We start from the raw sequence: 27,530 nt of genomic DNA, 5'->3' as shown, positions 1-27,530 counted from the left end.
AGGTCAGCTCTGCTTTGCTCTGCTGCCCATGAGGAGGTTTGATGCCTGAGGGGGACTGGCAAAGGGGAAGGAGATAGAAACCTAAACCAGAACAGCCCTGCACAAAACAGAGCACTGAAGTGCTAGTATTTATTGGCAGCAGGCTCACAGGGCCTCTTCATCACTCCTGCAGCCAGGCGCTGCTGAAGCCTTGCCCTGAGCTGACACAGAGCAGGTTTTCCAGAGCACCAACAGTGAAACCCTGACACAGTGAAAACTCAATTATCAAAGTTATTAAGCAGGTATTCTTTATTACTGCACCGTACTGGTAGTGTGCTTATATTTGTGGGATATATACATATTCATTTTATTTCCTGTAAGTCTCTTGCATATTCATCAGATCATCAAAGAATCATTAACATAGGTTCTCGCCCCTCTTCACATGTGTACTGGAGCCCTTGGGTGGTCGTCCGGCGTACTCTGGTGGTCTTTTTTTGAAGGCCAGAAGTCTTCCTCGCTGCTAAACTTCTGACCTTTCCTTTCTTTGACAGACTTCAGCAGTCAAGCCAGGTCTTGCTGGTCCTATTATCTATGCATACAGTCTTTTATTCCCTTATCTTTGGGGTTGTTAACATACAATTGTGCTAGCTAAGACCTACAGAATCAACATCCTTTTTCTTGTTCCCTGTCTCAACCCAGTGCAAGCAGTGAGGACAGCACAAATGCTCAGTGCTGCTGGCTCCACTGAGCTCATTTGAATTTCTAAGGTTCCTGCCATGCCCCATCCTCAGCCAAAGCCACTATCCAGGGTTTGCTCAGCAGCACAGCTCTGCTCGCAGCCCAATAGCTCTGCAGGGCAGCAGCATGGCCCTGCAGCACCATTGTTTCCATTACAGCGGTCAGCGCACGGGACAGGCAGTGTCACGTTAAGGGGCATAGCTGATTAACTGTTATGGGTTCGGTCAGATTCAGGGTATTGAACTATTATGCTCACAGATAACATAGCACACCCTCACTCTAGTCGCGTTCAATGAGAACTATCATGGCTAGGAACAATGCGATTAATTGCAATTTATTACAGCAACAGGTACACAGGTTCTTTGGATTGCCAGCGATAAATTCACTGTCTGCAAAAGCAAGCTAGCATGCGTGAAATACACAGGTACACAGCCTGGCTATTAATGCGTTAAAAGGCACAAAGGCTCTATAGAGATTTCTATGTTTCTGCAGAGACACCTGGTATAACCAAGTGTTCAAATCTTACCCCATGGCATCCCAATGGAGGGGAAGAGAGGCTCAGCCCATCGACTGATCCCAGAAGTCAGAAGGTATCCTTCGTGATGGTATCTTCCCTAACATCCCCTTTCTCTTAAGCCAATTTATATTATTTTCTTTTAGGTGGAGCTTGAGTGACTCTATTCAAGCATATCTTGGTTATGATTGGTAAAAAGTTTTCTCACTTTCATTTAAAGGTATAGGCTACGAGAAATTCAGAGTGCGTGCTCAATGAGGGGTGGTTGCACCTTGGAGGTGGGTAGCTTTTGAGACGGAGGTGTGTTTTGGTATTATAATGATATTATAATGAGCAAAAGTGCACTAGAGTACAGCATTTTGTCAAAAATATGACAGGTCATTGGCTCAGGGTAGCAAATGTGCAGTTTACCGGTCTCAGTGTGCACAAGAGCAGTCGGGTCCCCACCTGGTCACAGAGCCTAGCCACAGTGTCTCCACTCCGCTCTACGCTCCCTACTGTTCCTTAGAGTCAGCGCGCCAGGTTTCCCCAGTGCAATAGCATCTAAGGTTGGAGGCCTAGGGAACGCTTAGGTAGTGCAGCTACATTCCCTGGAAGCTTCTTCAATGCTGTACATCTTCTTTAAAATGTGAATATTAGTTTAATTTTCCTAGTTACTTTAGGCAATTTCTCCACACTTGGGGAAAGCACAGTGTCCTGTTCCGTGCCCACTGCCTGCACCTCAGCCCCAAAGGCTGCTCAAACTGTGGCACGCTGGGGGCTCTGGGGCCCCAGCGCTGTTGGCCAGGTGGTGCTCTGGGGCAGGCTGGCTGTGGGAGGAGAGGCGATGCTGGGACCAGAGGCACAGGTGAGTGCTGGGGGAGGGTCGCATTTCAAGCGGCTTATCAGATCTTCCCTCCTGAATCGAAGTGGCTCCTATTCGTTGAGCACATGAACAAAGGAAGCAGGGAAGACACCTCGCCTGTGAGGCTGTCCTTCAATCCAGCCTTTCTGCAAGGAGAAAGGAAAAAAAGGAGGTGTGAGCACAGGCACAGGGGTGCTCAGGGGAATAAGAAACTGGGCCTATCACTCTTCCCCCACTGCCCGAACACAGTGCTCTGCAGGAGGCTGTGGCTGGTTGGAGAAAAGGAAGAATGAACAGAGAGAACCATCGCGCAGGAGGAGGGACTGAGGCTGTGTCTCCATGCGGCACTGGGGGGGCTGAGCCTGGCATAGGAGACACCTGTGCAACAGAAAGATATGGAAACAGATGGAATATGTATAAATTGTGAAATGTGATGTTACAGAAGGGAGCAGAAGAGTTTTCTACATAGTTTATGGAGCAGAATCTCAAGAGGAGGTTTGACTACTGCCTGTAAATACTTACCCAGATCAACGTCTGGGAGAAAGAGCTCTTCTCCAATATAAAAATATATTTGATGGTGGAATGGAGAATTTGGACACATTTGGGTTAGAAATTAGGTGTCATTTTTAAATGAGGGTTATCAGTTATTAGCTACAAACAATGAAGCCTTTGAATTTGCTTCTCCTAAAGTGCTGTAATTGCTGTTTGCAATTGTTTGAAGGATCAGGAAACCACAACTGTAATCACTGCTTGCTGCTTAAGTCCCCAGGGGGTAAGTGAGGTGTGCATTTACACCCATGTCCAACCCTACTCCCTGCCCTGGAGGAACCATGCTGCTGCCAGCAAGGGCAAATAGCTCATGGTTTGCAGGATTACAAACCCCCAGGTATGCAAGAAACTTGTGACACAACAGGATCCTTTTGGCTCTGCTGAGGCTGCAGAAGCCACCACAGCTGGCAAGGAAGTCCTGTTTTGGTGATACCAGCCAACCTGATATTGGGCAAGACTTCCTATGCTCTCCTCACATCAGGGCTGAGGACCTGCCTGCCTTGGAGTGGGCCAACAGCAGCCCATAGGAGAGCAGCCTCTGATGCCCACACAGAGGGTGGCTGGCTAGGGATGCGGGGGGGCGAGGAAGCTGCTGCAGGGTGAGGGGACCGACCAGGCCATGAGGAGAGGGAGGGGAACATGCTGGCACCTGTCCCAGCAGCAGAGCAGACTAGAGGTGTGAGGTCCATGCAGGATGTGAGGATGCAGGGATCTCAGAGTAGGTTGCCCAGGTGTCAAGGAAAAGATGGAAAATGGAGAGAAAGAAGCAAAGCAGGAAATGATAACTGGTGTGACAGTCCTGGGACAGAGGCAAGAGATGGATGAAGAGGGGAATTGTGCGCATCCCAATGCCGTTCAGCACACATGGCGTTCACTCACCCACCAGTTGCTGTCCTCCTTTTCAGACACCACAATGATCTCGCCTGTGCGGAAGGTCAGCTCATCTTCCCGGTCAGCATTGCAGTCATAAAGAGCGCGGACCCTGCGGAGCAGCAGCTTGTTCTGCAAGCAGGAGAGAGCATTGTCAGGCTTCCTCCATACCTTGTGCCATCACCTTTGCCACACACAAGTAAAATAAATTTAGTGCCTTACTCCTTGATCGAGTCCAGAAGTTGGACTCGAGGACTCTTGTGGGTCCCTTCCAACTCAGGATATTCTATGACTCTATGATCCTACCCCACCCTCCCCCAGCAAAGATGTGTGAGAAGTGAGCTCAAGAGATGGGGAAGTTTACTGAAGGAGGGAGGGCAGAGGTGGCCAAGCACATGCTGGGAGTTTGGATGGGACAGAGCTCCAGAAGAGGCTTCTTTCTGCTTGGGCATCTGTCCAGAGGCACCTGCTCCTCTTCTCTGGGACTGTGGCACTGGTGGACACACTGTTTGGGGCCCCGGTTCCCAGAGCAGCTCTGTGCAAGGAGGCAGGGGTGCTGCTCAGCACAACCCAAGCCCAAGCAACCCAAGCAAGGTCCCCCTAATGAAAGGGCTGGGGAGAAGGGTGTCCCCTGGGGCACAGAGGCTGGGCCAGGGTGGACATGGAACCCTTGTCCTTGTCCAGAAGTGCACCATGATCTGCCAACAACCTGAATTCACAAACAAGGCTTTTCTCAAAAGGCACTGGAGCATCATGCGGATTTTGGTTAGCAGTAAATATCAGCAATCTCCGTGGGTCCAAGTGTGCATTGGGAGAGACCTGCCATTCCCATGCACATAATTCCTAGCATCTGTTGGGGAGATGTCAAAGCCAGGGAGGCACAGTAGAGGTGCTGGGAGGAGAGGCTGCTGGGACCAGCTCCAGCTCACTTCAAAACCAGAGGTGATAAACGCGGACAGACCTGGGAGCTGAGCTAAGCTGATCCTGGCCCATGACCACCTACCAAACTGCTCCTCCGAGGAAGAGGAGGTGGGACATGTGGGGGATGTCCACAACATGGCTCTGACTCTTGGAGGGATTGGTGTGGGCCAGGCTGTTCAGCTTTGCTGGGAACAGGCGTGTAGAGGCAGTCCATGGCCTTCAGGGCACCTACAACACAAGCAGGGTGGTCACATCCTCCCACCTTTAAACACAGGTGGACAACACCTGTTGACAACAGCAACCACCACTGTTGGGCAACACCGTGCAGCACAGTCCTGCTCCTTGTCACAGCGTGAGCAAAAAGTGCCCCAGCCGGCTGAGATTGAAAGCAGGAAGGGAAACAGGATCTGGGTCTGGGGTTAAGAGGGGCAGCAGGGGAAGAGGATGTGGTTAGGAAGCAGAAAGACTTAGAGTGGAGTCTGGGGTGAGGAAAAGCATCAACAGGCAGAGCCGGCAGTGGTGGGAGCTGGGCCGTGCAGCTCCAATGTGCCCCCAAGCTACCCTGGCTCAACAAGCCATGACCAGTCTGATCTAGCAGGTGCTGGGCCACAGGCCCACCAGCATGGCCAATCCCCATGGCATGGCCTGTTCTTGCCCCTCCTGGGATGGTCTGTTCATTACCCGAAGCCAGGGTGGCAAGACTTGGTTTCTCAGGGCTAAGTGGGACCCAAGGAGCTGGCTCTGAGGATGTACGCTTGTGCTTGATGCTGAGAGACAGCGGGGGGCTCCTCCTGGTTCGTGTGTCCTCAGCAAAGTTGGATGAGCTGGTAAGAAGATGAGGACATGATCCCTCAGGAGCTAAAAAGGGAGTAAGAACAGATCATGGGTCAGCAGCAAGCAGAGCTCCTGGGAGCAAAGCTCTGGGGGAAAATTTGCACAAATGCATCGACAGGAATAGTCATTTCTCTGCTTGCAGGTCTGACTTGAGAAATTTGTGAGGTTGGAGCCACAGTTTGGACAGATGGAGGGGAGGTCAGGCAGGACTTGGCAAGTCTCCCAGAAAGTAGGACAGCTTGAGGAACTGGGGAGCTCCAGCTCTCAGAGCTGGGACACACCATGGAAAGAATGGGCAAGGGCAGCAGGATCCCATCTTACTAAGGAGCAGAACTGCAATGCTAATGTTTCTACTGGCAGCTTTTTCTTCCCAGCTGTGTCTCTAAATATTTTCATCTCTGCCTTTCCCAACAGCAGCAGCACTCAGGAACGCACCACGGGTAAGAATACACCGTGCTGTTCCTCAAAGTGGGGCTCAGTGCTAGGGAAAACCAGCCAGCACAAGCCAGCCTTCCTTCCTCAAGGAGAAAAGGATAGAAGGGCATCCTATGGCACTAGACAGCCCCTCACACCTCATTAGGGTCCCACCTTTTGCTGATAGAACCAGGCTGCATGGGCTCCAGCAGCTCACCCCACCACCCTACACAGGATCTCACCTGACTTTGCCCGCTGAGGTGGGAAGGAAGGCAGGTAGGAGAGTGCTGGTGGCATGTCCAGGCTATGGAGGTGGGTGTCTGGCAGGGCGTAGATGTCCAGCCACCTCCCCTGGGGCACTGTCCCTGCTGCTTCCGGCCTGGAGGCAGTGGCAGGGGAGTGGCAGCAGCTCTGGGGATGGGAAAACCCCCTCTTCACAAGACCCAGCTGGGAAACAGATATTCATAAGTTAGTGCATGTGGCAAGGGTGATCGGCCAGTACAGGAGCACCCGCTCCAGTGTGGTGGGAGCAGGGCCTGTGGTGGCATGCATAGACTCGAGTCCTCCAGAGTTTCAGGCCCATGGAGGGGCCTCACCTTCTCATCCAGGTCTTCATCACTTTCATACACGTCGTCTTGGCCCAGCCACCACTCATACTCTACATCGACGCGCGGGTTGAACTGGTTGTTCTGGGCCTGCAACAGCTGGGGCAATGAGGAGTCCCTTGAGGACCCAGCAGCCCTGCCCTGCCACACCAGCCCCATCCCTGACTGACACTTTGATTATCCAGAAAACAACTGCAAGCTGTGAGTGGTGCTTCCCATCCAGCAGGCTGGGGATTTTGCAAAGGTCTCCAAACATACATGTTGGGACATGGCCAAAGCAGGGCTTGGACTTGCCAAGGAGATGCTCTCACCCCATATGGCTTGGTACAGCTTCAGGTCCCACTGCCTGGCCTGTCCGAAACTGCCCAGCCCTGAGGGACCCCTCACCAGCAGTGCCAGCACTTGCCAGACCCCTTGGCACCCTCCTCTGTGTCCCACACCAGCAGTGGAGATGCTGAAGGATGTGGGTGGCCCTGCACCAAGCATCCATGCAGTGTCTTTCCCAGCCATGCTCTGCCGCCAGCATGTGCCCCAAAACCAGGGGCTGAGACACCATGTCCTACCAGCAATTCACACTGGGGATGTCTTGTCCTCCGGGCAATGTCCAGGGCTGTCTCTCCTGCTTTGTTAGCTGTGGGGAGAAAGGGCAACCTTGAACCTTTTTCAGGGAAGTGAAGGGCAGTGCTGCATGCAGGGAGCCTGTGGAGACTTCCAGCAGAAATGTTACAGTCACGGGGGAAGGAGGAGAGGACATGTCCAGTTCAGGAGCCCCAGAAGCAGGAAGAGACCCTTAGAGGGGCTGAGTGAGGTGCTGATGGCACCAAGATCAACAGATCCTTCAGATCCCATCACATCTACATGCTGTTTCTGGTGACAAACAAGTACAGGGAAAATCATCTGAAGAGAAGGGACAGCCTAAACCCAGACTGAAACAAAGACTCAAGCCATTAACGGATGGTGATGGGAAGAAGAAGAGGGAAGGAGCAATGAGACACACAGATGGAGAGAAAGGACTGTGAGTAAATTCTGATGGTTTACGGAGATGGGACATGATAGAGGGACAGAAGAGCACAGTCACTGCCAGAGCAGTGATCAAAAGGGCTACAAAACCAAAGTCCCACAGCCAGCAGTCCAAGGAAGACTCCATATTTGGCACCCCTTGTCCTCTGAGTCACTTGCAGGAAGCTTTGGGCAGACCTGGTTTGTGTGTCCTCATGCCTGCTGGATGGACAGGCCACCAGGAAACACCATGCCTGAGTGTGGGTATGAGTGCAAACGTTGACAACCATTTTACTTCAGTTTCATTTTAGGCCCCTCTCTGTGGAGCTGTGGCATGGGGCTGGCTGAGAAGGGGTGGGCAGCTATGGAAAACCTGGAGAAGGGGAAGGGCAAGGGTTCTGCACCCTAAGGGACCAAGGAGCACCCCCAGACCAGTAGCAGAGTCTGCACCGGCTGCTTCAGGTACCTAGAGAGTCAGTGAAGATGGGTCAGGCACCTGTGCTTTTTCCTTGGCTGAGGCAGTGAGAAATTTGGCTGCCAAACCACTGTGTGACTGCAGAGACACACACCCATGTCCTACTACCCCATCATGGTGGTCTCTCTGCCCCTGTGGGAAATGGGCACATCTCAGGAGTGCCCAGGAAGCATGGCTCAGCGCACCCACCCACTCAGCTGGTACCAGATGGTAAAAACATTTGTGACCTCCCATGTCACCCAGGATCCCAGCTTTAAAGTTCACTTCTGTGTTGTGAAGAGGCCATTCATAGGCACTATAAATGACAGGACCTGTGACCTGGGCTCCAGGGCACCTGCGTTTTGGCAGCCCTCCTACCTGCTCTCCAGCATTGCAGGGTTGGCTCTGAAAATGAAAGCTAAGTGCCTGTGGGCAGGGTACCCACAACACCATCACTAACTGGCCTCTCCCAAATCTCCCCAGCCTCAGACTAGCCCTGTTGAGCACTCCAGCAAGGTCAGGGTGGTATTTGCAGAGAAGAGTTAGAAGACTTAGGGATCCCATGGCCACTCACCGATGGCAATCCTGGCTTTGGCCTTCAGCAGCAGTTTGAGACACTCGGGTTTGTTGTGAGTGCAGCAGTAGTGAAGTGGTGTGTTCCCCACCACAGTCTGCTTTTCTAGGCTCCCGCTGCAGCAAAAGGTGGATATTGTCAGCAAATCTGAGGAGAGCTGCTGGCCCCAGCCACATGCTGGCCTACATATCGTTCTTCCCAGGTCTCCTGGAAAGTGCTTGAGAAGAGGCGGTCACCGCCACTGTTGCACCTCAACCCAGAGGACATGAGGGAAGGTAAGGCCCCTCTGATCTAGGGATGGTTACCCCAAGTCCACCCCATGGCACATTTGCTGGGAGGCCTTCCCTGGTGCTTCTTCTCTTCCTTGGGAGCATTTTGGAGAAGCCCATGAGTCTTGCACCTTTCACTAGCACTGGCTTAGTCATGACAAGCTGACTGGGTGTCTTGAGCTTACCTGTTCTGGACAAGAAAATCGACGATATGCAATGAGGTTTGGTCAGACAACAGCACTGCCAGGTGGAGAATGGTCTCCCCAGGTTCCTGTAACCAAGACAGAAACAGCAAAAAACAGGATGGGTCTGCCAACGCTGGCATCCCAGAGAAGAGCTCTGTCCTTCAAGAACTGTTCTTTAAACAATTAAAATCCCTGACAGGTGAACAGAAACAGGTTTTACTTGTCTCTCTTTGGAGCCATGCCCACCAAGGCTCATGTGAACTGAGTAAACGTGTGGAGCCATAGAGCCATGTTTCTCCAGAAAGGTTTTTCTAATCACATTCTCACCTTTTCTTTGTCCTCTGTGCAGCTTGCTCATTTTTCTCAGAGGCTTAGCTACTCATTTTCTTAACATCTGCCCTTTACCTGGCACCTTTATTATATATTTGTGTTGGCTTCATGAAGAATCTATTCTTCTTCATGAAGAATCCATCCCTTTTCACATTTAGAAACAGCAACCAAAGGTAACTTTTTTTCCCCCAGGCCAGCAGCAGACCTTCATCGAGGTCATGGTTTCAGGGTGCATAACAGCTGCTCCCTGTGGAGCTGCTCCTTGCCTGCCAGTTTGTCCTAAGACATCCCATTCTTGTTCATGGCAGCATTTTGCTCCTTCAGTTATACTTGGGAGAACACCCACCGGTGTCCTTGCTGGGAAAGGAGATGGCACAGCAACTGAGAAAACCCCCCTCTGCCATGGTGTTCCTCACTCTGCGGGTTCTTTTGGCAAAGAACCTGACAAAACATTTCCAAACACCCCCAAAACATCCCACTGCCTTCTGTGGGTAGAAGCTACTTGGGTCTGCTCCAAGGGCTCAGGCTCCCTGCAGCCCCAGCTTGCACAGCTGCCTGTAGGAGCCCCTTGTGGATGTCCCTTGTCTTGTTCCTCTGATGATGGTGCCATCCACCAGGTGCCATACCTGCAGAGGTGCCTGCACAGGCTCGCTCAAATCCGTGTTCTCTGCATAAGCTTGGAGTAAAGAAAATATGTCCTTATTCTTGACGGCTTCTGGGAGGCTTGGGCACTGAGCAGCAGGGCTCCTCTTGGCATATTTCTTCTCAACATACTTGGAAATGATGAAATTTTTCCGAAAGGCCCTGGCAGAGACCAGCCAAGTGAGAGTTAGGAGCCCTGGGGTGACCCCATGAGCATCCAGGGGCGTTCCCTCCTCTCCTGCTGCTCCAGCTGCTCTCCCTCTTTCTCCTGCAGATCTGCCAGGCAATGTAGCACCTTTCCTGTCCTTGCTTTTAGCAGGGCTCCCACCACCTTCCTCCAATGATCTGAGGTCTTGCTGGGAGGGACAGGGAAGCATCAGTTCACCTCCCACTCTCCCGGGCACTCACCACTTCCAGACCCCTCTATCGCCTCTTCTCCAAGCAGAGAAGAGCTCTGCACTGGGCTCAGCTCCCTGACAATGAGGTGCTGGGGAAGCACCAGATGTGAACTGGGAAAGAGTACCCAAGGATTGGGAATGGCTTCTGGAGGAGGACTGGCCAAGCAAGCTGTCCAGATGGAAGGTGCACGAGCAGCAGAAGCAGTGACCAGCCAGAGGATCTGGGGGGCAGCAGGTGTGACCCAGGGGCACTGGAGCACTCCCAACAGAAAAGGTGATCACAGAAGGGCTAAATTATTATTACTGCATACAGTTTGTTTTCTTAGCAGCCAAGTCCAATGCTGGACCTGGCAACCCTGACCCTACTCTCGCAGTTGCATTTTCTGGTTCTCCCTGCTCTCTGCCAGCCAAGTGCCCAATTCTTGCTCATCTATTTACTGCAGTGTAGATCCATGCTGTCTAAAAAGTGCCCTAGTTGGGCCTTACACACCTGGAATGGACCTGGATTGTGCCTGGTCTGCCTCTCCACCCTCCTGAAAGTCCCCTCAGCCCTGATAACCCCAGCTATGGCTTTCCCCCAAGAGCTCTGCTGAAGCTCAGATTTGCGGCACTAAGCCCTGGAGAAGCCCTCAGCTACTGCTGGAACCAGCCACCACCTGAGCTCTCCCCTGTCCTCTCCTAAAAGCTGGGGCATTCGAGGCTGAAGGACAGGGGACTGAGCTCATGTCTCCTGAGGGTACCTACAGCTACCAGCTCTGCTCTCTGCCAAGTGTGAATTATGGCCTCTTGCTGCTCTCCTGTCTCGATCACTCCTGCAGCCCTGGTGCAAAAGGCCCAGGAGGAATGATGTGCCTTCCCCTTCTCCTTTAACAAACCAGTTCAGGTCCCTTCAAGCCAAATATCCTTCTTCTAACCATGCAGAATCAGGAGGACAGGCAACTCTGCTACCTCTACGTTACCATAGAAAAGGCTCAGAAGAAGATTTTTGTGGCCTGCATCCACAGCAAACACAAGGACAGATACAACCCCACCACCTCAGTGAAAGACACAGGCACCTATTGCAGACTGGAAGTCTGACCAGGTTTGCGTCTCTCTGCACTTCTATCACAAGTAACTTGGCCACGCACATCATGATGCCGACCATTCATTTTCTCACCATCTCTCCTCCCTTGGTTGGTGACTACACTGAGCCCACTGATGCTGGGTCCCAGCTACTGGATGTGAAGAACCGCACTGCACCAGGTAAGTCACTGTCCCCTGTCCCACTCCACCCTCCCACCTGGGGTGGGAGGGCCATCCTCCCTACAGATGTGCACAGCCACAGAGCTGTCCTGCTTGGCAGCTCCACTTTTGGTTTCTCTTCTTGCCTTTCCCTTTCCAGCTTTGTCTCCTCAATCCTGACTTTTATCCTTCTGGCTCTTCCTCACTCCTCCACTCTCTTTTATCAAACCTTTCCTGCTGGGCTTGATGAAATTGCTTCTAAAGAGAAGTTACAGTCTGGGGAGGAGATCAGGCGGTGCTACGTGCCTGGTCACTGCAGGGAGCAAGCAGGACCACAGAACATGCCCACATATACCAGCTCCTGCAGAGCAACTCACATGTCACTGTGCACCACAGGCTTGGCGGAGAAGCTGGAAAGATTCGCTTCCATGATGTCATTGAAGCCAGCGTTGCTGATGTTCCTTGCCAGCTGCAAAACAGCCCAGCTAGAGATGACGTGGGACATGCAGCAGCACTACACGTGTGGCAGCAGGAGAGGAAGCTTGGGGCTGAGATGCTGGCCAGGTATGGGGGATGTCAAGGGGTGTGGAGATGTTTGTGTCCAACAGCCAGAGGCTCTGTCCTGACTCTACTGTTGATATCTCCCAGCTCCAGCAGTACAACCACAGAGCTGAGCCCTAGGCTTGGATCTGAGCATGCAATGGTCCCAAAACTAAAATGGCACCATGCAAAGCCTCCAGCCCCTGTCCACCCCACACTGCTCTATCCCAATTTGGGCTTGGTCCTGCCCTGCACCATGGGACAAAGCTAGGGGAGATGGGTGACCCAGGACCAGCGAAGTGACACTATCCTCTTCTTCTTGAAGATAACAGTTCCCACCACAGTAACCATGAAACTCCAGGCATTACAGCTTGGTATGGGCCAGCTTAAGAGGGGGGAAAACCCCACAGAGTTAAGTTGGTTTCAGAAAGACCACAGCAGAAGAATGAGAAGGCCAGTGGACAGAGCACACCAGCAGCATCCTACCAGCAATTCAGAGGTTGCCAGCTTGTCCAGAGACAGTGACTGGATGCGGGAGACATGCACACCCATCTCTCTGTGAATCCCAGAGCACTCAATGCAGATCAGGATGCCCAAGTTAATGGAGAGCCAGGTGGGATCTGCAGAGACAACACTGCTGGGTTCATGCCCATCTCCTGCCTCTCATCCCCACTGCCTATGGCACAAGCTGCACAGCAGGACCAGCAGCAGAGAGATGCTGAAGCATGGAGGGAAGGCAAACAGCTGGCTCTCACCTGGTGCTGAGCAGTCACAGCACTCCCTGTTCCCAGGCATGCCTCTGACCTCCTTGATGATGGCCCGGGTCAGCTCCTCCCTGCTGCTCTCCCCTCCGCCCTGCACCTTGCTGAAGGCCACGTTCAGCGCCTCCTCCTTGCTGTTGCTGAGGACAGACACCCAGCTGCGTGGGCAGAAAGTGGCTTAGGAGTGGGGCCCCGCAGGGGAGAGCCTGGCTCTGCATGGAGCCACCAAGCACAAAGTTTCTGCACAGGACTCCAGCAGAAAAATGGTGCCAGAAAACTTTGTGTAGCCCCATGACCCACTCGCTGCCAGCCCCCAAAGCAATCAGGACACAGCAAGGATGGGAAGGGCATCAAACAAGGGCAGCAGTGATCTGTTTAATTAGCTGAAGAGCTGGCTCCCCATCGGCAGACGGACAAGCATTTTTTGTTTGCCACTGAGCTGCTCTTTGCTGGCGGTACTTACGCGACACAGTCCTGCTCATCCTCCGCCAGGAAGCGATACGTGCGGTTGTCTGAAACACACAGAGCCGTGCTTCTCTGGGCACTGCGCTCACCCATCCTGCCCACCAGGCTCAGTGGGGTGACAGCCACCTCCTTCCCACCTGGCCCTTCCATGATGCTCCCCCAGCAAAGGGACCTGCTCCCATGTTGGGATAGAGGGATGCTGGTGTTGGCTAAGATGCTGCATGGGAACTGTGCTCTCGCGGTCCACACACACACACACACACACTGCTGCAATGCCCGTCTCATGTCCCATGTGTTCTTTGCTGCCTCTGAGCACAGCTGCCCCCCACCACAACTTCCCAAGCTGACCCAAAGCTGAGAGCTTCACTTCCTCCCTGCCTGCACTCACTCTCTGAACCCAAAGCACCACCACCCTCCGGGCACTTTCTGGAGGAGCCATGGGACAGGCGCCAGCACTCACGTGAAACCAGATCAAAGCATTTCCTGTCATCCACATTCGGCTTCACCTGGCAGGTCAGTAGGTTCAACTTGGCTGGCGGGCGGTTGGGCTATGAGTAGAACAAGGAAGACTCAGGCCTCATGGCATCAAATGGTGGTGGCCCAGCAGTGGCAATCGCCACCTGGCTCCAGAGCCATGGACCTGCCTTGCCCCCAGCACTTCATCCTTGACTCTGCTTTCAGGAGTAATGCAAGAAGCAGCAAAGTGGACCTTTTCTTTCCCAACAGCCTGGTCCCAACAGCCTGGGGGGTGCCTGGTCCTCAGGCTCACTCCCTCCACGCACACTGGCAAGTGAGGGCCTCCCACGTTTGTCCCTTGGGTCACAGGGACTCAAATCTCAGTGGGAAGTCTGCTTCGGCAGGGCAGACAAGCAGTGCAAGTGCCAGGCACGAGGGCTCTGCTGGGTCCCCAGAAGCCACTGGAGTGGTGGGCAGCAGGGGCTCAGCTGACCCAGCAGGGGCAGGGGCAGCTCCCAGGCAGGAGCAGAGCAGGGTGGAAGAACCAGTTCCTACCATGCTGTGAGAGATGGTCAGGTAACCATTCCTGATGGTGCATTTCCTCTTCTGCCAGACTTTTCTCAGCCTGGAAATAAGCAGAGGGTGGGATGAGAGGACACAAACCCACCAGGCAGAGGAGCAGATCATGCCATGCAGGAGTGCTGGTGAGCATAAGAGCTGTGCAAGGGACAGCGTGGGGACATGGCTCTCATCAGCCATCCTGTCCATACTGCCACAGAGTCTGTCATTCTTGGTCTGCTTTGAACTGAGAAGGGCCCATCATATGGCACAAGAACAGGCTTGTACAGATGGGTAACAGCTGCGGCAGAGGCAATGTGGACACAGAGCATTGCTTGGAGCAGCAGGTCCTGCTACAGAGCACGCAGACCTTTGCATGTGTCCCCAGCAAACAGCCAGGACCATTACCTCCAAGCTGCTCCTAACACCTCCAAGACTATAAATGGGAGAAGGATGGAGGAGATACACCCAAAAAGGGGGAGAGACTGAACTTCAACCTGCAGTGAAGTGGACTCCTGAGCTTCAGTTCATTATTTTCTGTCCGGTTTCAGGTTTTTCTAGGACCATTCAAGACCCTTCCCAGGACTGCTCATCTCCCAGTGCATGTCCCCTGTGATTCCCACCCCTCAGGCTCCCATACACCGGTTGAAGCTCCTCTCTTCAATGACAGTGGAGCTCATGATCTGACTCCTGGGCATGGGCACAGGATGGGTCTGAAGCAGCACAAGGGGAACCTCAGTTCCCTGCTGTCTTTCTCCTGTGGCCCTTGATGCCACCTCCAAGGTGGCATTGATCTGCGCTGCTGGTAAGCCACACCTCATTTGTGTTCCTTCCCCTAAATCTCATGCAGAAAGCTGAGCCCAGTACTGATCTGTGGGGTCAGAGGGTTGGAAAAGCGAAGGACATGTCAGGGCTGGGAGGCAGGCATGTGAAAGAGTAGAAAACTTCACCCAGCTTGCGTATAAGTCCTCATCCCATCCATGAGGAGCTTCAGAGGGCACTAGGTAGTTTCACATGAGAGAAATGCCCTGAGGGCCATGGGATGGACACTAGCTGCCTGCAGCCCTGTGTAGAAAGCTGCGGGAGACTGGGACAGCGCCAAGCACACCTTCATGCAGCTTGTCCTGCTCCTCTGCCCTTGCTACCACTCCAGAAGAGGAGGTTGGGCTGGGTGAGCCCTGTGCTGGCCACAGAGGACCAAAGTACAACCGTAAGGGACACGCTGAATCCCAACTCACCCATCGCTTTTCTTAAAGAGGGTCCCTGTCTTCTCCGTGCCGTACTGCTTGTTCCCTTGCAGCTGGTGCATGTTGTACACTGCTTGCTTGCTCCCAGTGTCCTGGCAGAAGGAGAGGAATAGCAGCTGGGGTGACACCAGAAGGCAGCTGGGGCTGCTTCGGGCGGGAGGGAAGGAGTGACAGGGTAACCGGCGCCCTGTGAGGGTGTTCCCCTGGGAAGAAGGATCTGGCTTTACCTCCTTCTGCTCCAGCTGCAACGCTGCCTTCAGCTGATCCCGAAGGGCACACAGCTGCTTCTTCTCCTCGTCCTGCCTGGTCTTCAGCTGCAGGGTACCAAAACACAGCGAGAGCTCACACAGGAGGAGGAGGAGAGCCCCGTGCCCCTGCCCTGCACACCTCAGCCCCCGTCACTTCCCCAGGTCCATTGCGAGCCCCATTCCTGAGGTGGGAGGTGGCCGCACCTCCCCTGCAATGCTGTGGTGCCTGTGCATGAAGCTCTTCAACAGAAACTTCTGTGAGGGAGCAGGCACGTCCCCAGGCAACAAGGGACCACGGCAAGAGCAATCTGCACTTTAGCTACCGTGTTATTTTCTGAGAAAACAACAGTCTGAAGCTCTCCATGGTGCAAAAACAACCAACAGCTTGAAGGACGCTGTAGGGTTTGTTTGTTTTTTTTTTCTTCCTCCAGTTTGGTAGTGTCAGTAATTAAAAAGTCACCAAGCCATCAAAAAGTTCATTTCCACCAGGGATCTTGGTACAGGACTATGGCCCTGAAATGGAGCCTGATGTTTGGTCTGCATGAAGGACCCAGAAGATGCTGTTTGCTGTGCTCAGTTACCTCGCTCCAGGGTGGCATGTCCTCTCTTTTTGTTATTTAAATAATGAATTTTAATTTCAATATGAATTATTACATTATAGAACAAGCAAGATAATTCCCCTAGAGCAGATGGCTTCAAACAAAATGGCAGTTGCCCAGAGGAGAGCAGCACTACAGGATCAGGGAAATGACTACAAATAACACTGTCACAGTCTGTGGGTGAGGATCATATCCCAGGCCCACGCAAATCATGACTTATGAGGAGGTTTGGAAAAGGAGGAGCAAGGCAAACTAGATCTCAGGTCTAGAAATGCTAACATAAACCTTCTGCAGCACTTGAGGGACTTGGTACCAGCAGTGTTCAGGCTCTGAAATCCCACCATAGGCTTTGCCATTTTGAAAAACCTCTCCCTGTCTCCTGGCCATGTATGACTGCCAGAGCCCGAAGTCAAAAGCTAAAGGTCACAAGGCTTACACAGCCCTGTGAGAATTTCTCTCCAGCAAGACAAAGCCCCCAACGAAGAGCATGACGAGCTTCAGTTAGTAGCAATGGGCAGGAAAGCCAGGAGCACAAATGAGAAACCTGAAAGCCTGAAGAGCAGCTATGACAGTTGAATACGTCAGTGCCTCTGGTATCCAGTTCTGTTTCTTCTTAATATTATTCTGTGCCCTGGGGTATGACACCAAAACTTTCCCACTCCCAGTGATGGCTGCATTTCCCCTCAAAGGGTCACATTACACATTACAGGCTCAGGAAATGACGACAGATGAGAAAGTCCCCAGATCTGCTTTTGCAAAGGAAGAGGAGGCCCTGGGGCAGACATCCCCGCTGTCCAGCCTGCGCCCCCTTTGATGCATCCAACCTCAAATGAATACTCACACTCTGCAGCTCTGGGATGAGCTTCTCTGTAAAATTCTTCAGTTTTGCTGTTGCAGTTAAACATTCCTGGAAAAAACTGAGAGGAGAGGCTAATGTAAGAGCTCAGTCTGAAATCCTGCTCTTAGTGCTGGCTGTAAAGCCAGCACTGGGCTCTCCCAAGCTTTTGTTTCATTGTCAAAAAAAAGCTTTCTTATTAAATATACTTTGAAGCAGTTAAATTCAGGGAGAGTGCTCAGCACTGTCTTCTTCACATCCCAGATTTCAGTGAAAGTTGCCTGCTGTCTGTCCTATATTGTCATATGAAGTATGTCAGACTAAAGAGAGTAGACACACACCATTGAGATCCTTGTCTCCACCACCTCCAGGAGAAGAGGATTTTTGGCATGTTAGAGAATAGGCCAAGTCAACTGCAAGACCTCTAGGTCCTGCAAATTAAACCACCTCCCAGATTCCCTCTAAAACCAGCACTTCTGGAGTGAAGGGGAGTGAAGGCAGGTTGACAGTCATCTTACTTGAACTGTGAGCTGCAGTGCTTGATGTGGTTTTGCAGCAAGTCGATCCCTTTCTTGGTTTTGATCTCATTCACTTTGATTAGATACTGAAGGGAAAAGGACACAGCGACTGAAGGTGTAGCTTAGAGAGAAATGCCTTTCACATGCTTTTCTTTATGCCCCATCCCCCCCCCCCCCCCCAATACCAGTGAAGAGCAGTGTGTTGTGGCTCTTCCTGGTGGTCAGGCCCTGATGGGAGCAGCTCATGTGGCTTTTCTGGGGTGAGAAGTTGGTGGCAGGCAGGGACAATAAACATGAGTGCTCTGATCTGTCCAGGAGAGCGATGGACCCGTAGTGGGTGCAGTTGTATCCCTACTGCCAGGTTAATATAGACTCATGCTTCATCTAAACTCCTTGATTAGCCCCTATCCAAGGTTGGCTTGAGCCTACTGCAACCCAGGCAGCTCTCCAACTGAGGGACCATGTGGGCAGACCACAAAGAACTAGGGCAGGGAGGAGCCAGACAGACTTGTGGGGTCCGTGCCATGCCCCAGCTGCTCCCACCTGCCCTATCCCTGTCCTTACCTCACACATGTTTAACTGGAAGGTCCTGCGCTCCTTCTCCATCTCCTCAGCAATCTCCCCGCTGCTCACCTCACTCCGCACCATGCCATGCTGCTTTGCCAGCTCACGCTTCTCTTTCTCGATCCTCGTGCTCAAGGAAAGAGAGACACCTGAAAGGCTCTGTCTGACTGCTCTCTGGTGAAAGCAGCCAAAAACAAGCCTCCAGGTCCACATCTCAGGGCAAGGAAGCCTGACAACTTACAGTTTGCTCTCATAGTCTTTGCAGGCCTTCTCAAAGGGCTTCTTGAACTCCTAGGAATAGCCAATGGTACTGTTTGATGACTATGATCAGGACAGACCCTTCCTCACCCTGAGCATACTGCATTCCCACAAGGTCACCCTGGCAATAAGGCCCCACAGACCCAAGACATGGCTGTCCACAGGACTGTCCCTCCCCAGGAAGGTGTCCTCACCTCTGCTACATGTGCAGTGAACAAGTGCACTCACCAGTGCAGGTCACTCACAGGCATGTGCTTGCACCCACACAAATACGCATGCAAATACACAGACGCGTAGCCTCCAAAACATACATCACACACACGTGCATCACATAGGGCTGTGCACAGCAGTACCTAGGTATGAAACCTTTTGCAGACTCACATTTTTAAGGGCAGAAGGAATTGCTAACATGCACACAAGCCAGAAAGTAGCAACCAGATTCTCAGCCTTTGAATCCAGAACATTATGTTTAACTAAAACACCTCTCAGAAAGACATCAGAAACCCACCTAAAGCCGGCAACATTGTCAGACTCTGATTCTTCCTTGGGTACTCATTCAATAGTGAATTAGTCTTGCTGCTACAAGGCCATTCATGATCTGTTTCTCATCTGACTTCATGTGATTTTACTATCTTGCTATATACAACCGTGTTTGTCATTAAATGCCTTTATGCCACACTCTGCTCTTTTCTCACTGCTTACTGCTCTGCAGACCTCTGTCTCACAGAAAGACGGGGTAAATCCCCTGGGTAAGGCCCCCAGGTTGGAGGGGGGACTTCTGGAGGTCTCCAGCCCAGCCTCCTGCTCCAGGCTGGGGCACCACTGAATTAGGCTTTGTCCAGGTGTTTGTTGAAAACTCCCAGGGACAGAGACCCCACGTCCTCTCTGGCTTCTTGTCCCAAGGCTTCTCTGTCCCTCAAGGAGAAATTTCTTTATGTCAAGGCAGAACCTTATAAGGGCAGATCTTGTGTTTGTCTCCATTCTAATGAAAATGTCAAACAGATTCAGGTCAGGATGTGATTCCTGTTGGTTCGCATTAAAAATGCCTTCAGCTTAATCATGACTTCTTGCAGGCAGCTGTTTTTATTCCTCTCTCTCTGATTTTCTGGGTTTCTAATGCCTTCTTGTTATTGTCCTTAATGTAAATATCATAAATATCAGACTTTTTTCCTTCACATTTTGTATTCTTTTATCATACTACATGCTAGAAGTTCCAGAATTTGCTCTCTCCTTCCATTTTGATGCTCCTGTAGAGCACTAGCTCCCAATGGGATGCCTAAAGGTTTGTTTCAATATTTGGTAATTAGAGAGAAAAAAAAAAGGAAAAAATATGGAGAAGAAAACATGGGATGCTTGTCAGAGTATTCGCAGGTGCGGTGGAAGATGGCACTGGAGCAATAGCATGGATCTGCTACAGGGAACAGCAGCACTGCCCCTGCTCCTCCTGAGCTGGTCTGCCCAGCCAGCATGGGGGCCTCATCGTAGAGCTGAATGCATTCATGCTTACCCTAGTTCCTCATTAAATCCTAGCAATCTTGTGTGTATGTTAGCTGATGATTAATTGCTTTACCATTTCAAATATATACCATGTTTGCAGGGACAGTCATGCAGGGGTGACAGCCTAAGTACAGTCACAGGGACTTTGTGGTAGAAATATGCACGCAAACTTACCAAGGTCCATGACGACCTTCCCATTGGTTGAAAGAAAAGCAAAAATTAAATACGAGTTTGATGCTTTTCCTAAAATCTACATTGATGAGCACTGAGAAGCTCTCTGGTATCTGTATGCTGCAGAAATTCCATGTTCACTTTAGCACCTGCTACTCTGCAGTTCCTGACATGTACGTGCAGCTGTTAGATACACACATGCACAGTCAGGTTCACACAAACACATGTGTGCTCACACATGGCAGTGCAGGAGCCATGCGGGGCTGCAAGGACCTCACCAGGAGGTTAGGGGGGGATCTGTGCCCTGACGGAAGGGAAGATAAAAATATTTGGTGCAAAATAGCTTCAGTTGTCTTTGCATAGCGAGTACCTCCAGACTCCTCAGGATTCAGCTGTGTGCCTGCAGAGGTCCCAGCTCAGAGGTGCCACCAGCCTGACTCTGGTGTGAGGCCCGGCCTCAGGAGGGAGCAGGATGCAGCACATGAGGTGCAGGCAGCCCTGCCCTTGCAACACGTCTCCCTGACAGAGGGCAGGACACGGACCAGGGGCAAGCCCCCATGGCTGGTACCTGCTCTGCCCCCTTGTTCAACAGCCCCACTGCCGAGCAGCTCCTTCAGCCTCTGCTTACCCCTTTGAGCTCTTTCATGTCGCCCTTTATTAACGACTCCAGGGAAAAGTTAATGTTGTGGTACAAACTCTGCAACTGGAAAGAAAAGAGAGAGATCATGCAGCTGACACTGCCCAAGCCAGTCAGGATAGCATGGGAGCTCCTGGAAACAGTAAGCTGATCCAGCTGTGGGTGCAGCCCCCAGCTCTGTGCCTGGAAATGTTCAGCTCCTAGCCTTGCATAAGGCAGAGTCGTTTTTGCTAACAATGAACAAGGACAGGGAAAACCCAAAGCCAGGAAAAGCATCTGGGGACCTAAGACCTATTTGCAAACTGTCCCTCTTCCCAGATGCCCCACATCCTTGCTGACACCTGTAGCCAGGTCACCAGCAGGTGTCACTGGACACATTTTGCTTCAACATCTGCTTGTGAGCGCACATAAGGAACCACTTTGGAAAATAGCCAGCTAAAAGCCTCCACCCTTGGAAATTACCAAGCTAGAAAAAATGCACAGCCAGCCTAAGCCAGTGCTGGGGAGAGCATGGCTTCATGCAGGACACTGTACTGGAAACATCCAGAGCACCCTTGCAGCCAGCACTTCTGTGATCCCCAAGGCTCTCCCAGCTCCTTGCTAATCCCAACCGTGTCATTTCAGCACAAGGGAAAGGCCAAGTTTAGGCAAATGTGTCCACAACAGAGCTTTCTGTCTCCTGAAAACTCTTGTAGCTGTTTCTGAAGAGCTTGAGAGGTACCCCAACTCATAGTGAGCCTCTGAAAACTGGTGCAGGGGCTGGCTCCTTGGCAAGGCTTCACACGGCACCCTCCAAAGCCACTAGAGCCTGCCTTAGGCACAAGGGCAGGATTCCTGGGTATACCCCTTTCCCTGCTGGCATCATGTGCCTGGTGAGGACACCCATCCTCCACATGCTGCAGCCCACCTGGCTCTGACAAGGCCACTATAAGCTCGCCTCTTCTGATCAGCCTGAGGTCAGCACCAAGAGTCCTGGCCATGCAGGCTGCATCACCAGCTCTGCAACCGCTGCTCACCATGGGCTCCTGCCTTGGTCTAGGAAAGGGATGAGTTTGGGCCTCAAGGCTATGGACCAGAGACTCTCCCTGGGGATCCCCCCACCCCCATACCCCAGCAAGCCAAGGGCCCTGCTCGATGGTCACACAGGGAACAGAGCTGCCTACCAGGCTCCTGACAGCGGTCAGCAGCTCCTGGGAGAAGGCTGCGAAGGTGCTGAAGGCATTGGCCAGCTGCTCCTCACCCTCCAGCTGGTAGTTGGCCGAGAACTTCTCCTGGGCAGCAATGTGGGCTTCCAGGTGGTTGATGAGATCTGGGAAAACACGGATGGTCTACAGTGAGTGCAGGTGGAAGGTCAGGATACACTCCCTGCCAGAAGCCACCATGCCCAGCTCTGCTCAAGCACCACAGCCAGCTCCAACTGCCTCCTGCTGCCCCGCACACCCACCACCCAGCTATAGGAACCCATGGGACCCGTATTCTCTGCTGCAGACAACCCAGCCTGTAGCAAGGACTCCCCCTGGCCACCCATTGCAGCTTCCCCCTCCCCAGCCTCTGTTCTGCCCTGACCTTGTCCACAGCTGTGTTCCGCCTTGGCTGCTTTCCTCATCTTCTGCAGCACAGCTCGGTCTGCATCCAAGGCCTAGAAATGCAGAAGTTATGGTCACTGACTGCATCCATACACACATTTCTGTAATCCACAGAGTTCAGCCCAAGCCTCAGCATCCCCAGGCCTGACTGTCCCGCCTGCAGGTAGGTGATGGTCTAGTGGTAGTAATCCATGAGTATCTTAAATACCAGTGAGTGAAAGAATCACTAAGAGAGAATCAGAAAATATTTTAGAAAAAGGACTGTTTAACAGCAGGAGGGGCTGGGTACCACCACTGGCTTTGTCCTCTGGTGTGCACCACATCAACCAAGCCATGCCCTTGTAGCAGAAGAGGATGTGAGTCAGGCTCTGTACGGGTCAGCACAGTAAAGACCATGTCATCTGAGGGATTTCAGCATAAACTTTCAGGTATCCAGAGAGCATTAAGCTGGAAAGTTATCTTCCTGTATTTTTTCCTGAACTCAGTGCAGCTAAGCAGGGATGTTGAGAACTTGAATTATGGACACAGACCCCAAGTTAGAAGTTAGCAGATATTTTGCTCCCTGGGAATAAGCTGCCACCCGCAACCCTTAGCATCCTCTCGCCCAGATGTGTTTAGGACTGAGTTTTCAGGCCAAATCCTCAAATGGAGGTTTCTGGGGCTATCAGTGCAAGATGCCTCTGGAGCCAGCAGTGCCATGTTCATACCAAACATTACAACTCAGGGAATCCAGTGTTGTGCTTCAAAGAGATCTCAGTGAGCCAAGGTCAGAAAAGCAGTGTAAGGATAAAGCACCTGAAGTGTCTGACAAATCCTTTGATAGGGCTGTTGGAGCCACTCATATCCCCATGTTTGGAAAAGCACTTCAGGATAATCTGGGACCTCAAGGACTAACACATTCAACTTGAAAGCATGGTTATTGTCAGTGCCACCACAGGGCTGGGACAGTCCCTTCCTCAGCCACAGCTCCCTGCAGTTGTCTGAGTCACTGCATTCATCTCACTAACCAGCCACAGCCCTCACAGCAGGAGCTGTGCACAGGCACATCTCAGTGTGGGCCATGTGGCAGAGTGAGGTTAGGACAAGAGGGTCTGCTGTCCTACATATCTTTCCAGAAGACAAACAAATATCCAAGGAGGACGAGCTCAGGCTAAACCCATCTCCACTGCAGACATCCATTCTCTAACTCAAAAGCATCTCCTCACCCTTCTTGAGTTGAAGACCTTTTGCCTAGATGAAGTCTGTCTCCCTTGCAGAAATTCCAATGGGGTGGCTTTCTCAGTTCCAGATATCTCTCACCTCTTCAACGCTGCAGCAGATTTTTAGGCCCGGTTGGTCTTGGCCTCTTCTGTTCCTCACCTGGCCTTGTATGTGGCACAGGGAGTGAGCATTTTGGAGCCAGCTGCCACTGAAACCCTGATCTCCAACCTGTCCAACGGCCTCCAGAGCCTCTTTCTCCCTCATTCCTCTCTGCTGCTGGCAGCCATCTTGACCAGGATGGCTGCCTCCCTTCCAGAATGTCCCAGGAGCCTGCCCAGGTCTCTTGTGATGCCGGTTGTATTTGTGTGTCATCTTTTATCAAAATTCAGCTCTCCACACAGAAATGCTCAAATCTCCCACATCTGTGGCCTTCCTCTTCCTTTCTCCTGATAATCCCCACCCTGAAGGTGCAACCTGGGTCCGTAACCCATACCCACCTTTGTGACCATTCCCTGCCTGCTAGGCTGGTGCTGTCAGTCCAAGAGGCTTCCCTGCTTCTGAGGAGCAGCTCCAGGGTGAGACAGCTACACGACATCCCCAAGTCCATCACCAACAGCCACCTCCATCTTGCATCACTCCATGAGCCCAGCTTCAAGAGGCAGGACTGCCTCCAAAGATCATGCACTGTCTGAAGTGTGTATGAGTACAGTTGCTGACCACAAGGCAGGAAACCCCAAGCTTCCCTGCCTGCCTGCATTTTCACCTGAATTTGCTTGCCTTGAAGACACAGGTCTAGTTCCACACTGGGCTGAGCTGCATGACTTCCCGTTTGGGGACCTGCCTCCAGAGCTGGCGGTGGAAAACCCATCCTTCTCCTGCAGCTCAGCACTCCTGCATGCCACTGCCCACACCACTGCTAGGCTCAGCTCACACCATGCCAGGGGTCTCCTTGCTCAAATGGGGGCTTTTGCTGCGCTTACTGCTTTATCCCGTACTGGTGCTGCTCCTGGTTACAAGCATTCAGCTGCTGAAGGCAGTTTGCACACGCCAAGACTATTTGCTTTTCCCACACCCTCATTAATAGCTGCTTGCTGAAGCATTGCAGGAGTCACAGGCATGGGTATTTTTGCTTTTCCAAGGTGACACCGAGGACCAGAAGGATCCTGTGGCTCCAGCTCTATCACAGCATGCCGCTCCCTTCTCACTGGCTTTCAAGAGCACAGAAAGTCCCAGGCTGAGAGGGACCATCGGTTCACATAATCTGATCTTTGTCATAGGCTTTTAACACTCACAAGACAACCTCCTGTGAGTCTATAACCCGTGTGGGACTTACTGGTCTCCAAAGATAGCCAGCCTGGGATGGAGACCGAGCACTCACATCACCTTTTGGCCATGCGCACCATCATGATGCAGCTAAAATATTGTACCAAATTTCCTTTTTCAGCTTGGGGATGTGGCCTTGTAAGGGATGTAGCAGTGCTCTTCTCTGGTCCCAGGGCTGACCTAGGTCTTGACAAGACCCTGAGGAGCACTGGCTCTCCAGGAGGCAGCCACAGGCATACTTCAAAGCCTTATTTCAGCTTTCCGCTTTTTGGAGGTTCTCCTAGCCACCTGCCTGGTCCAGCCCTCCAGGGCTGTGTTGCCAAAGATGAAATATGGTCCCCCTCATATCCCAGCTCACACCAGCCCTTGCTGCTTTTACTGCAGGCCTTGCCAGGGTTTGTTGCCACTCAGCAGTGGGAGCCATGCCCTTGTGTTTTCTGCCCACTCTGTCATGAGTCCTGAACTAAGAACTCTGCAGACAGCGATAATTTCAGCAGTGTACATCTTTCTCTCTAACCACAGCTTCCTGACATAACAGCTCTGTTTTAATGGACATAAGTTTTAACTTTGCTTTGGGTAGGAATAATGGAGCAACAGTTGAAACTTAAGCAACACAAGGAAATTGCCCCATGCCCAAGGCTTCTGAGTAAATTCTGGCCTCCAGAGGGCTGAGAGAAAAGCCTTGGTAACCACCACTGACAAAATGATCTATGGAGTTGCAGAACCATTCAAAGTCTGCAAAGATAACTGACCCCAGGCACTGGGGGACTTCAGGACAGTGCAGGGGGTCACAATCCACTGACAGACCCTGGTAAAGCTTGGGCACCTTCCCTTCATCTGCCTAAACTACAAAATAACAAGAGAGGTGAGGTGGTGGTGATGTTATTTATTTGGTCCCAGCACGTTTATCAGACCAAGCAGGAGGAGGCACCAAGGGGCATGGGGCCTCCAGACCACACAGGGAGCTCCACCACTTCCCTGGGCTCCCCAGGCATGGATCTCTGCTGCTCGCTCCCTTGCGCACCAGCAGCCCCTTCCGCCTTCTGCCCAGCACCTGCCAATGCATATCAGGGTCTGGAAGCAAAGGCATTTGGCCCATGTAAGTTTTGCATTGGATGCTGCACTCAGCCACCAGCCCTGACCCTTTCTCCATGGATTTTTTGAATGCATTTGGCTGCCGAAGGTCCCACCTTGGTGTATTGCACAGTTCAACCTCGGACAAGCGAGGTAACCCTCCCACCACCCCAACAACTTCCTTTAATTCTGTTTTGTTTTTAGGGTGATACTTGTCTGACTAAAGTGCTCTGTCTTCTCTTTACGGAGCGGTGTGAGCTGGGTATGAGACACAGCCTTCCCACACAACCCCTTTTGCGTTTGTCCCCACTGGCCCATGCCTGTCCCCTGGCCACCACAGCCCCTCACCAGCCTCTGCCAGGCCTTCGCTCTGTGCCTTTTGCAACATGCACCGGCACCCAGAGGTACTCACACTGCTCTCCGGTCATGGTGACAAATGACACGGTGATGCCTGTACGTGCACAGATCCTGCAGGACCGTCATGGGGCCAGCCACCCCCAGACCCCCTGGGGGTGCCCCCACTGTGGTCCCCATCCCCTGCTCACCTCCTCCAGGCTGCTAGCAGTGGCCTTGCAGTGGCCCATGTGACTGGTGAAGGTGGAGGTGGTGGGCGAACTGAGGTCCTCCTGCACCTGCTGCATGAAGTCGCACACCGAGATGAGGGCCGCCATGGTGCTGCAGTGAGGCGGCGCCAGGAAAGGGAACTGCTAGCGGGAGCTGAGGCCACACTGGGGCCAGGCAGGGGAACAGGGCAGAGGATGGGGTCATGCTGCTGCCAGCAGCAAGGGCAGGGGAGTGCCCCTTGCCTTGCACACCCACAGCCCAGACAGGCATGCATGCTCATTGCATGCATACATGCATGGAGTGACACAGCTGCAAATCCTAAGCTGAAGGAAGGCTGAGACAGACATGCTTTATTTCAAGTCACAGGGAGCCACAGCCTAGTGGTGCAGTGGAGAGTGCAGCTGAGGGCAGCTGTAAGAGCCCAGGAGCTGCCTAGGGGTGTGCACATGGCATGCTGGTGTGCATTGGTGTCCTGGGGTGCACCAGGTACTGCTGAGGTGCACCACAGCTGCTGGGGCACACTGAGCACTGCTGGGGTGCAACACGCCTGCTGGGGCACAACAAACATCGATGTGATACACTGGGCATTTTGGGGTGCACCATGTGGCACTTGTGAAGGCGATGAACCATGCAACAGCCCCTGCAGAAAGCTGGGGTGATGCTGCGCTAGGAGCAGTGGTCACACCCCAGGGCCCCAGGTGGGTGCTGCATGCCCTGAGTCCTTCACAGCCCACTTGCTCCCCTGCAGCCCGGGGGTCCCTGAGGGATGGGAAGAGGGGGCTCCCTCTTCCTCCCCTTTGCCATCCTGGAGCAAACACTGCCCCATGTCCCAGGGAGCACTGTGCCTGCCCCTCACCCGCACCCAGCTGCAGGGTCCCAGCCAGAGTCCCCACCACTCCTTACCCTGCCTGCCTGGCTCTCCACAGCTGGATGTTTTCTCCCCAAAACTTGTTCCATTCCTGCTCCATTCAAAAGACAAACTAGCCAACTGTCTTCAATAACAACAACAACAAAAAAACACTGTCACTTAATTTCACTGGAGATGCCACTGTCCCTCTGCACTGTCACCTCCTGCACTAGGAAGGAATC

General features: G+C 52.5%; 1 protein-coding gene across 2 annotated transcripts; it reads right to left on the bottom strand.

Annotated features, from left to right (window-relative positions):
- Positions 1–597: 597 nt before the first annotated feature.
- LOC121078827 (arf-GAP with SH3 domain, ANK repeat and PH domain-containing protein 2-like) lies at positions 598–26,617 on the bottom strand. 2 transcript variants are annotated; one of them, XM_040575366.1, is made up of 26 exons: positions 26,423–26,617; positions 22,261–22,333; positions 21,858–22,003; positions 20,686–20,760; positions 18,373–18,422; positions 18,132–18,261; positions 17,568–17,653; positions 17,056–17,131; positions 15,595–15,681; positions 15,359–15,459; positions 14,118–14,187; positions 13,567–13,654; positions 13,105–13,153; positions 12,636–12,799; positions 12,367–12,500; positions 11,718–11,809; positions 9,706–9,883; positions 8,750–8,835; positions 8,296–8,411; positions 6,832–6,899; positions 6,260–6,367; positions 5,906–6,110; positions 5,097–5,273; positions 4,498–4,643; positions 3,504–3,626; positions 598–2,221 (listed from the first exon to the last, which is right to left on the bottom strand). In XM_040575366.1, exons 1-26 carry the CDS (start codon positions 26,546–26,548, stop codon positions 2,147–2,149), a joined length of 2,829 nt encoding a protein of 942 aa, XP_040431300.1. In that variant the 5' UTR covers positions 26,549–26,617; the 3' UTR covers positions 598–2,146. The 2 variants fall into 2 exon arrangements, with proteins under 2 accessions (XP_040431300.1, XP_040431299.1); XM_040575365.1 differs by having other exon boundaries at positions 4,498–5,273.
- Between the last annotated feature and the right edge of the window lie 913 nt (positions 26,618–27,530).

Source organism: Cygnus olor, chromosome 16 (genome assembly GCF_009769625.2).
Source record: "Cygnus olor isolate bCygOlo1 chromosome 16, bCygOlo1.pri.v2, whole genome shotgun sequence".
Classification (NCBI taxonomy): Eukaryota; Metazoa; Chordata; class Aves; order Anseriformes; family Anatidae; genus Cygnus; species Cygnus olor.
This window is presented reverse-complemented; position numbering and strand designations above follow the sequence as displayed.

What these genes read in the sequence shown, in the direction of transcription:
- LOC121078827 (XM_040575365.1), bottom strand. Translation starts at nt 26,548, where the DNA reads ATGGCGGCCCTCATCTCGGTGTGCGACTTCATGCAGCAGGTGCAGGAG. An exon ending in ATGCTTTGATCTGGTTTCAC is followed by an intron (nt 13,154 to 13,566) that starts GTGAGTGCTGGC and finishes TGTGTGTTTCAG; the next exon opens with ACAACCGCACGTATCGCTTC. An exon ending in TGGCAACCTCTGAATTGCTG is followed by an intron (nt 11,810 to 12,366) that starts GTAGGATGCTGC and finishes GCTGTTTTGCAG; the next exon opens with CTGGCAAGGAACATCAGCAA.